General features: G+C 34.7%; 1 protein-coding gene across 1 annotated transcript; it reads left to right on the forward strand.

Moving 5' to 3' along the window:
* Window positions 1–8,758: 8,758 nt before the first annotated feature.
* LOC137731388 (disease resistance protein RML1A-like) lies at window positions 8,759–11,191 on the forward strand. Its single transcript, XM_068470501.1, has 5 exons — window positions 8,759–8,906; window positions 9,149–9,250; window positions 9,475–9,552; window positions 10,325–10,531; window positions 10,627–11,191. The coding sequence occupies exons 1-5, from the start codon at window positions 8,793–8,795 to the stop codon at window positions 11,068–11,070; spliced, it is 945 nt and encodes a 314-aa protein (XP_068326602.1). The 5' UTR covers window positions 8,759–8,792; the 3' UTR covers window positions 11,071–11,191.
* The last annotated feature ends 560 nt before the right edge of the window (window positions 11,192–11,751 follow it).

Genomic DNA, 11,751 nt, shown 5'->3' on the forward strand with positions numbered 1-11,751 from the left:
TATGATCATTTTCGTCAACTTTATCAAAATGAGTTATGTTGGAAGGATTATTGCTATAATTAGATTAAAGTTGAGGGACTTTTAATTCAATTGAATTAAAGTTAAAAGACTATTTCTCCAATTGAATTCAAGTTGGAGGATCAATGGTAATAGATTTTTAGTTGAAGAACCCTGCATGTTTTGATGAATTGAGGAACCAATGATAATGAATTTTTAGTTGAGAGACTATTACTCCAATTAAGTTAAAGTTAAAAGACTGTTACTACAATTTACTCTTATTAGTTTGTTTCAAAGAGTTTTACTGTTGTTAAAACTCTTCAATGTAAAGTCTATAGATACTGGGGTACAAACAGAAGTAATTCATCTAGCAAAATCACCCCTTCTTGTTTTCTTTCTTTTCATTCCTTGCGGCTGCTCTGCTTGCTTAATGCCTCCAACATCCCCCACTCCTTTCTGTCCCCTTGCTTTTCAATTATTTCCGCCTTTCCTCATTTGTTTATTATTTTCCATGCCCTTTCTGTCCTTTTATTCCTTTCTTTCCCTCCTTTTCTTCTCTTTCCATTTGCACTTTCACTTCTCTTTCTTCTCCAGCCGCCTACCTCCCTCTTGTCCTTTCTTTTATTCCTTCCTTCCGCCTTTTCTTCCATCATGCTTAGACTCCCAACATAGAAAATATTAATTCGTTCAACTTTCGGCTACTGGAGTCCAACTGGAGTGTAGGTTTAATTAATAAACCAAATGGAACACATATTTTAATACTTGGTTACGTATGGAGAAATTTTTTCATTGTGATAAAAGTATGAATAATACATTATATATTTTTATGTAAGTGATGAAAAATTGTATTTTATTTTTTCATCAAAATTAATTCTATTACTTCTGGAAACACAATATAACAAAAGTAACACAAAAACCAAAAAACTTCCAGATGAACAAGACAAAAATGGAAAGTAAAAGGGGGCAAAATATATAGTATAGACTAGCAATGGTGCCCGCGCTGCGGATCTGAACATAAAAGAAGAAAACAACCAGTGCAAACTTGTAATGGATAGTTTGTAATTAACAGGTTTTTAGTATGTTCATACTATTTAAACACAGAAAATATAATAAGAAAAAGAAGCAGAATGTTGGCAGAAAGTGATGTAATTTGCACTATACCTATAGTTCAAGTCTGTGTAATCAATTTTAATTGTGAACACCGGTAACATATATAACTTAGAGAACAAAAAACAGCAGAAACTGAAGAAGAAAATGATGTGCACATAGAATATACTGCAGTAACTATAAATTAAGGTTAGAAGTGTTTTGATATTGATACAAATTTGTGGTGGAGAATCATGCATAAGAGGATATGCAAAGAGTTATAAATATTAAACACAAAATGAACAAAATATTTTTACAAAGTTCTCTAAGTACATATAATTTACAGAAAAGACATTATCAAATGCCTTATCATCAGCATACAAAAAATGATTTACCTCGCATTCCCCTTTGACAGTTAGTGCTTCACTGGCATGACTACTTGAACAAAAAAATATTGTAAAAGAGCACACTATTTATATACACAAAAAGTATGGGGAATTGATGTGAGGATCTACTATTTACACACAAAAATTTGTCAACTGATACTTGTTTGTTTTGGATTACAGATGCCAACATTCTTTAAGACATGAGCAAAACAACATCACAATTGCAAAGGAAAAACAAAAACTCCAAAGCAAAACAAAATGGAAAGCAAAAAGCACAACAAAAATGAGGACCAAACTTACAAACCCAGATTGAGCACCGAAGTTACAAATTTAGATTTGCAAGCAGCAACTACCAAAAGAGGAGAAAAAACATAAGCCCGAAGCTAAAAAAAAGAAGAAAAGAAAAGAAAATATGACAGCAAACATGCAGCAAAGAGAAGAGAAATAAAAGAGAAGAGCTTACAAGCCCAAATTTGCAAGCAGCGACACAGAGAGGGGAGAAAACGCTGAAGTCGAAACCAAAAAGAAAGACAAATGAGAGAGGAAACGTGCAGAAAAAAAAAGAAAAAAAAAAGCGAAGAGCTAAAAAACCAAATGCATGGGATCATTAACACGTGGTTTGCCCTAGCCAATAAAAAAAAATATATATATATATATATATATTTAATCTTTTTGTTTTTCTCCCACCTCGCATCATGACCTTGGACTATCTTTTATGCCCTGCTAAATATATATTTATACATACATACATACATACATATATATATATATATATATTTCTGCCCCTTCGCATTTATTATCTTTTTTTTCGAGGAATGAGCTTTTGGTTAGTGCCACCAGGCAACTGCAAGGCATCCACCTTTTCCTCTGTCTGCCTCTCAAATGGAAGAGGATGATCAACACGTGGCATAATGTAAACCAAAACATGCTTATATATATATAAATATAAATATATATATATATTTCTATCACCGTGCATTTATTATCTTTTTTCAAGGACTGGGCTTTGGTTACTGCCATCGGGCAACTGCAAGGCATCCATCTTTAACTCTATCTGCCTCTCAAATGGAAGAGGATGATCAACACATGGCGTAATGTAAACCAAAACATGCTGATATATATAAATATATATATATATATATATATATATATATATATTTCCATCACCGTGCATTTATTATCTCTTTTTCGAGGAACGAAGAGCACAGTGACCTGAAACAACACAGAAGCAAATCATACAACCAAACAATAGATCTAAGGATATAAACAAAACACCCAAAATTACAAAAACTAAATTCCAAAAAACATAAAGCAACGCATTTTGAAACGAAAAACACAAATAAATCATCGACCCAACAGCTAATCTAATCATATAAAGAAAATACCCAAAATAAGGAAAAAAAAAAAAACTTCCACAAATCCCACCTCAACACGAAAAACTACCAGAAAAAAAAAAAAGTGTAAAAAAATACTCACCAACAAACGACGATGGACCTTAGAGGTAACCAATCCACCCTGATAAAATGGAAAAACCAACAAAGACGAAAATTAATAGAAACAAATTATTGAAATAATATAATATATATATATATATATGTGTGTGTATATATATATAATTTGTCTTTCAGGGAAAGGAGGAGGATTCTAGGTTGGAGAAAGCAAGGAGCAGGGAGAAAAAGGAGGGTGCCCAAAAAAGCAAAACGATTCTAGGGTTTGATGGAGCCTGCAGCCAGTTGAAGCGGTGGAAAGGATGAACACCGAGTCGAAGAGAAAGAGGGAAGAAGCAGCGTGACCCACGCGTCCTATTTTGCTCTCCGTTTGAGAGCAAAGCAATAGGAAAGGGCACAGGTACGCGTGGGCAAAAATTGGAGGGATTGTGAAAAACGATGTGTGGAAGAAAGGAAATACGTGATGAACAGTGATGGGGAACTGTTCGAGATGCATGATATTGTGTTTTTTAATAATTTTTTTTCTGGTGACAGACGCTCTCTCTCATAATCCATGCTCATCTTTTGTTTCTCTCTCTTTCTTTTTCACTTTTTCTATTCTTTTTTTTTTGGCATGTTCCAGATTTTTGTTTTTTTAATAATTTTTTAGTGGAAAAGCATGCATCATTGCTGCCAGAAAAAACGCTGAAATCGAGGAGGGAGTCTGAATGAAAAAAAAGAATGATGCAAGGTGTGAATTATGTAAGAAAAAAACGCTGAAATCGAGGAGGGAGTCTGAATGAAAAAAAAGAATGATGCAAGGTGTGAATTATGTAAGAAAAAAACGCTGGAATCGAGGAGGGAGTCTGAATGAAAAAAAAAGATACACAGGATACCAATACATGTGCAACATGGCAGAAACCAACTGTTGCTGAAAAGATACGCACGAAGCAAGGAAGAGAAACGGAAGAAAGCAAAGAAGCCAGGGGCAGATCCGTCCGCACACTATTGCTGAACAGTGCCAGAAACCAACTGGATTTTAGTATATATAATTTTGGCCCATCATGTAGCACCATTTAAAGAGGATTGACTAACATGCAGCTTTTAGACTGCCACGTGATTTCTTTATACTAATGCCACAATGAAGTTATGGTTTATATTGGGAAATTAATATTTTTTAAGAGTGTTTAGGAAGAATGGTGGGTGGTTGGGAAGTGGGTTCCAAAATAATTTTTATTTTTAAATTTCATTCGGACTTTCTATGCAGCCTCAGATTGACAGATTCAATATACTATCAAAGTTCCTATTCCATTGTGGGAAACAAAACTAAAATATTAAAAATGTCTGCTGTGGTTTGTGGAACCAATTAATGGATACAAATATATATTCAATAGTAGAACTGAATTTTTTTTTTTATTTCTTACATAGATATATTTACATTAAGAATTTGAGAGAATAAATTGTGTTGCGAATTTATCATTGTTGAAATTTGAATATAGAACTTCTCATTTATAAGTAAAATAAATATCACTAAACAGTAATAGTACGTGAAACTAAATTATTAAGATGATACTCAAAATAAGCTTTTTTTACCTTGTTAATAATTTTTTTAATTTGTGGCTGTATATGCTTACAAATACCGATCAACCCAAGTTATATAAGAGTATCTTCAAAAGAGATATCAAATTCTAGGTGGAGATGACTGTGCATATTTAACATCAAAAATCTTTTCAATAGAAGTTTTATTTGCTTACTGGATTTAAAGTTTTTGTGTTTAGAAGTAAAATTTGACATCAATGTCAAATTTATTATTTATTAGTCTAATTGCAGATCCCTTATTTCACTAACATTTCAACCAATAAAATTTTGTTTAAACAAATTTTCTAATAAATACAACTATTTAAAGCGCTAGATTTATTAAAAATAATATTTGACAACTCAGTTAGAGAAATATAAAATTTGATATAAGAACAGTGAATTATTAAAACCCAATAGTGAATTGGATCATAAATTCAATTTTAGTATATATTCTTTATCGCAATTAGGTGATGCGAATTATTCAACCATTTACTACATGATTTTGAAATTTTAATTTCCAAAACCTGCATACGGGTTATAGGCCATAAAAAAGAATTGCTTAGTTAAATTAGTAGTCAACGGACCTAAATCGATTAGTATAATGGTCTTATATCTAATTAACCCTAATACTAAACAGGTAGAAGATGAAACACTCCAATTCAGAAAAAGAAGAGAATAAAATCCCAGGCGAAACCACTAAATTCAAACTTGGTTGTCTTGGTTTGTACGTGAAGATAATGTAATAGACTCTCTCTAATTTTGTGCTGGTTTCTTTCCTCCTCCGTGCCTCTTTCCCTTACCCTTCATAGAACCTCAGTTTTCCCATTGATCAACGATGGCGTTACTAGCACTAAGTACCGTCTAAAGTGGAACTATAAGCTCATCGGTTGAGGTATAGTTTGTCCTTTTTCCGTTGAACGCCTTTTTTTCTCCGAAGGCAGTTTTCGCCCAATCTTCAATTTTAGCCATCTAGTATTCAGATCGTGTGGCCACGAGTGACTTCGTGGTTTAAACTACCTTGCTTTTCTTCAAAAAGCAGCTCCGCTTTTCCACCTTTCTATTACCGTAAGAATAGGTGCATCCTTCAAGGGGATGCAAGTATTATCCTTTAATTAATCTCAAGAGTAACATTATACTTATTATATTTTTCATATCACATTGTATCACATTTTTAATATATGTATAACTTATCAATACATGTGGAACCGTTTTTATTAGAAAGATGGTATAAATATAATATAAAAATGATAAAAGTAGCATTTCTGGGTAATGCTAGAGCTGAATTAAAATTGTGGTGCTTTAAAAAAAATAACTTATTAAAAAATATGGAGTATTAAATGTGTTTAGAAAATTAAAAAAAAATGTTACTAGCTGCTCAACTCCGAGAACTTCGGTCCGTGGTGCGGACGCGTAGATATTCGCTAGAACGGTGTGAACACCACTAGCCGCTTTTACCAACTATCGTGTCCTTCTACTTTGGGTACCGTTTGGTACGCAGACGGAACGGGACGGGACGGAACAGAACGGGACGGGACAGGACGGGACGGGGCAGAATGAAGGTTCCTTGTTATGTTTGGTATGCGCAGGACGAAACGGAACAATTGTTCCGTTCTGCGTTTGGTACGCGCTGGACGGAACGGAACCAAAAAATTAAATGACTAACTTGCCCATGCATCATCATATGCCTTACAATGAGCACTAGAAAGCCCCAGTTAATTAAAAACCAGAAAACTTTCAACAAGCTATCAATCCCAGATTGTCTTGGATGTAAGCTGCACAGAGGTTAAAGGCAGGACTAGGGGTGGTTCGGTATGGGATCCCATACCGAAACCCTTGTCCCGATTCCCAAACCGAAATTTTTGGGAATCCCAAATTCAATACCAATCCCAAACCAAATTTTCGGGAATCCCAATTTTCGGGAATCCCGAAATAATTTCGGGATTTCGGGACAAATCGGGAATCCCAAAATGTTTTTGGGCTTTTGGACTAAAATTTGACATATTATGTTTTTGGGCTAAAATTTGACATATTATGTTTTTGGGCTAAAATTAAGTTTCAATCTACCCACTACCCATTTGTGCACAAAGTTTTTGGGCTAATGCCATCTCACCCCACATTCCAACTTTGATTCCTCCTCCACATAGTTGTAATTAAATGAAAATTTTGGCGGCGCCCATGTCTGAAAGAACAACTATATTGTGTACTCGAAAACAAAAGAAAAAAATTTGAGCTCAACTAATTGCATGCCTTGTACCCACCTTGTCCGTGTATATATATACAATATATGTATACTGATATGTTCATGCATGCATAATGGTCTTTGCTCCTTTGTTTCCTTGATTTGCCTAGGTATGCAGGAAACTAATATCCACATATTAATCACACTAGTGGCTAGGTATGCAGGAAACTAATATCTAAAGATTAATCACACTAGTGGCTAGGTATGCAGGAAACTAATATCCAAAGATTAATCACATTAGTTGAGACAACTGGAATATAGAAACAAACAAATTGAACAAACAAACATTAGTTATTTAGTTGAGACAAAGATTAATCACACTAGTGGCTACCAATACCATTAATTAAAAAATAATTCTCTTATAATTAAAAAATAATATATATATAATATTTATTTCTATTCGGTATGGGAATACCGAAAAAATGGAGATGTAATCCCGAATCCCATACCGAAAATTTCGGTTTGGTTCGGGATGACATACCGAAATTTTCGGGAATTTTGGTTTGGGATTTTTTTGGTTTGGGATCGGGATTTTTTCGGTTTGGTTTGGGATTTTTGAGATTTTTTTCCAGCCCTAGGCAGGACCAGTAATTTTGTGGGCAATTTCAGGATTGAACACAATCTGACTTCGATGATCAATCTGGTCGAAGATAATGAAATTCTTCGGACAGATGCTAGAGGTTTGAAATTCAACACCATGGAAAGGTTTGAAGTTTACGTCTTCAATTCCAAATCAATAGTAAATGCCCTCACTCTTCCACAGGAAAAACTAAATGGAAACAAAATCCCAAAGTTAATCAAACATTATCCAACACTTCGCACAATAAAGACACAAAGAAAACCCAATTAGTCTAACGAATCAAAATTTAAAAAAAAAAAATGAAGACTATTTCATTAGTCTAACAAAGCAAAAGCTCATTAGTCATTACTAAACTGGAATCTGATCAAATCACAACACAAAAATCAAATTAAAATGATTTATTAATTTGAGCTGTTTCCTAGCAACATAAACAGAAGCTCATTACACAGAAACACTCATAAAACAAACAATCAGTAGAATTACAAATTACTTGAACCATTAATCCCAATTCAAAACCCTAGATTATGAATCCAAACCAAACTAGATCATTCATTATATCGTATCATCCAATGAAATCAACAGGAACTACCTCAAAAGCAAACAAATCAACCTTCAAGCCCCTTAAAAACCAAAACCCAGAAAAAGTTACAGCAGAAAAATGTAAAGATCAAAACTTTGAGAGCAAAACCTAGGTTTTAAGGAGATGGCAGATTAGAACCAGATTATCGATTGCAGAGGATCAGATAATATTGTGAAAAAAAAAAAATAGATTGGAATTGGATGCAGAGATCGAACCTGGAGATGCAGAGCTTTGAGTTCCACTCCGTGGGGAAGAGAAAAGAGAGCCTACGGGAGAGGACGAGGAGGAAGGTTGCGAGATACCTGGGAGATGCAAGCGGCAGAGAACAGGGAAAGAAGATGATAGGGTTTTGTTCTGCGATTTGTATGATGTAAATATTGAAAAAGATAAGGGGCATTTTTGTCTTAAAATGTTAAAATTTTGTGTTCCACGGGCGTGGAACGAGTCGTTCCAGGGGGAGGAGGTGGAACGAAAAATCAGCCACATTTTGTCCCGTGGGACAATGCGTTCCACGGTTTTTGGGCCCACCAAACGTGGGACGGAACGCTTCGTCCCACTGCGTTCCGTCCCGTCCCACGTACCAAACGGTACCTGGTTGAACGCGGTTTCATCTTAAAGCTGTTTTCCTCCCATCTTTTCTGACACTTCAATCGTAGCCGTCCAATGATCAGATCGTGTGGCCACGAACATCGTGGTTTTCCACTGGAAAAGTCCTTGGTTTTCTTCAAAACCTGGGGCAGATGCTTCCCGGAAAGAGCCAAAGATTGGGAGCGGAGTTTTCCAAAAAACAAAAAAAAAAAAAAAAAAAAAGCAAAAGATTGGGAGCGGAACGCTTCCTGGAAAGAACCGAAAGGTGTCCCTTTAGTGCTATATAACAAACGAATGGTGCTTTGGAATTGTTGAACGGAACAAGCTGAAGATGCATGATTTGATTCGAGAAATGGACGAGACAATCAATTCTGAAAAATCTCCTACTCAACCTGGAAGATTGGAGGATTCTGAAGCCGTAATAAACGTGTTGACAAATGAATCTGTAAGTAGTTACTCAATAAAGTTTAATATTAATGCAGGCTAAATCATATCCTAGTGCAACTGCTTACATTTTATAATATTATGTAGAAATATATTTATAAGTACAATAAACCTTCACGTGGAAATAGAAGCAATTAAATCGATTTCCAACTGATTATATGACAATTGTTTGTAAGTAAATCATTTTTCAGACTCAAATTACCCTTTTATTACTCATCATATGTCCTTTTGTTCACTTAACAGGGAACTGAAGAAATTGAAGCACTTTCTCTAGATTTGCCAAGCTCTAAAAAAAAGGCTAGTTTCAGTACAAAAGCATTTGTCAATATGGAAAAACTGAGATTGGTAAGGCTCAACTATGTAGAGCTCACTGGAAGCCTCAAACAGTTTCCGAAAGAGTTGAGATGGTTGTGCAGGCTTGGATTCCCTTTCAAGTACATGCCAGAGCACCTTCTTAATCAGCCTAAACTTGTTGCCTAGCGAGTTATAATTAATTCCCACACTGATTTTATTTTGTAAGCCATATTCTTCTTGGATTTTGAATAATATCTTCTTTTGGGTTTGTGCAGCCGCCCAAAAATACCGGGCTCTTATTATCAGAATTGGTTCTTTCAGAGAGTTCCATCGGTCTTAAAATACTCACTTCGGTAAATATTTTGTTTTCTGCCGTAACTCGTAAGCTTAGGTGGAATTAGAAGCAATTAAATCGATTTCCAACTGTTTGTAAGTAAATCATTTTTCAGACGCAAATTACCCTCTTATTACTCATCATACGTCCTTTTGGAAGGTACAATCACCCCAACTAATCCCTAGTTATAATTAATTCTATCTTTCAGATTTTATTTTTAGCTTTATTCTTTTTAGACCATCTCCAATGGTTGGGCTAAAAATCAAATTTTTTAGCCCGAAAAATTTAGTTTTTAGCCCAAAAATAGCTTTTCTACCCCAACCATTCTACCCTAAAATTTTAGTATGTGATTATTAAAGAATGAATTTAGGTTTTTTTTTTGTTAAATTAATTTTTTTTTCAAAAATAAATATGTAGACTATCGTAAATTAATTTTATGAACATTTTAATCTAAAAAAATTTAAATTTCGAAAAATATTGGGTAGAGTCCATCCTGATTTCTGGGCTAAATTTCGGGGGGAATTTGACATTGGTTTAGTATTTAACATTTAGCTCAAAATTTCCCTTTGGGTTGGAGTGCGTTTGGGGGGGGGGAATTTTAGGAGGTAATTTGGCTTTTAGCCCACCATTGAAGTTGGTCTTAAGACAGGTTCTTCTTTGATTTGAAATAATATATGGTTCTGGGTTTGTGCGGCTGTTATGGAAGTTGAAAATCCTTATTTTTAGCTTTATTATTTTTAAGACAGATTATTCTTGGATTTGAAATAATATATGGTTTTGGGTTTGTGCAGCTGTTACGGAAGATGAAAATCCTTGATTGCAGTGGTTCTCGTAATTTACAAAACTTACCAGATTTTTCAACGTTCCCAAATCTCGAAGAATTGAAATTGCCTGGGCAATTTAAAAGACTTAGTTTGGTAGATTTTGATGACTGCGGACAGCTTAGGTATCTTCCATGGGAAAATGTGAATGTGGACGCAATTTCATCAGTTAACATGGTATTCAATTAATCCCACCCAAATTTGTGGGACAAAAATGCAGTTTAGCCTTTACTTTAAGTTTTAATTGAACTCATTACTAATTTATTATGCAGGCAAATTCAGCAGTTATGCAGGCAAATCCAGCAGAGTGGATCTTTCTAGTAAGTAGTCTTTGCATGGAGATTTTATCAGCTGCTTGTGATCAGGCTTCTTCCCCACGTAGGCCTCGGTATTCGCTGTTCGGTATGCTCTTTGCCATTGCAGCTCTTCTCACTTGCATATGGGAGCTGATTTACAAAGGTAGGAAAAAAAATGTGGGATTGAGGAAGAGGGGATGTTATATGCTTTTTGGTTCTGCCATTGAAACTTATGGTTTAGTCGGAGGCATCGCTCAGTGTGTTTGCTCAATAATTCAATACGTTTATTACATTCGGCGTGCTGATACTCCTATCAAACTGTCCCTTTTGCCTGCCATCTTTCTTATATGTTTGATTACAGCGAGATTAAGTAGGAAACAAATGCTGGCCACAGATCAGACCCATGAGCATATAGCTTAGACAAAGACTGATTGTGTTGTAAACATTTAAATTGTGATCGTTTGTTTTGTGTTGTAAACATTTAAATTGTGATCGTTTGTTTTGTACCCTAATCAAGTTTCAGAAGCTGATAAAAGCTAATAAAGGATTTTACGTGCTACGTAGTAAAGTATATATGTGTGAAAAATTTATCTTATATGTGCAAATTTCTCTATCTTTTCACTAGATATTTGTGTTACATTTATACAGGTATTAGACTAATAGTCTCAGTACTCACTGCAAATTAAACAGTACACATTTAAGTGACAAAGATGGAGTATGTTTCATAGAGTTCTTCAAATGTTGCACAAAGTTGGAAATCTGTTGAGACTCGATTCATAGAACTGCCCGAGGGCTTATGGGGGGAGATTGCATTATTGAGAATACTTAAGGCACACTGTACAAGCATAACACAAATACCCTCTTTCATAACAAGATTGACAAATCTCAGACAACTAATTCTCTCGGGATGAAACAATCTACGATAATTTTGATGAACTTTTTATATTCGGTACTCTCAAACACGACTTGTTGACTTGAAATTTGACAAACAAATAATGAGAAAAAATAGAGCAATAATGAGAAAAATAGAGCGGAGAAATCCTATTTCTCAAGAATAGAAGTTAACTCTAATTTTTTACGTTTTGGGATAATTTTTATGGG

Source organism: Pyrus communis, chromosome 1 (assembly GCF_963583255.1).
Source record: "Pyrus communis chromosome 1, drPyrComm1.1, whole genome shotgun sequence".
NCBI lineage: Eukaryota > Viridiplantae > Streptophyta > Magnoliopsida > Rosales > Rosaceae > Pyrus > Pyrus communis.

Excerpts from the sequence above, each read along its gene's own strand:
- LOC137731388 (XM_068470501.1), top strand. The coding sequence starts at position 8,793 with ATGCATGATTTGATTCGAGAAATGGACGAGACAATCAATTCTGAAAAA. Across the intron at positions 8,907-9,148 it reads ACGTGTTGACAAATGAATCT|GGAACTGAAGAAATTGAAGC; the intron begins GTAAGTAGTTAC and ends TTCACTTAACAG. Across the intron at positions 9,553-10,324 it reads GTCTTAAAATACTCACTTCG|CTGTTACGGAAGATGAAAAT; the intron begins GTAAATATTTTG and ends GGGTTTGTGCAG.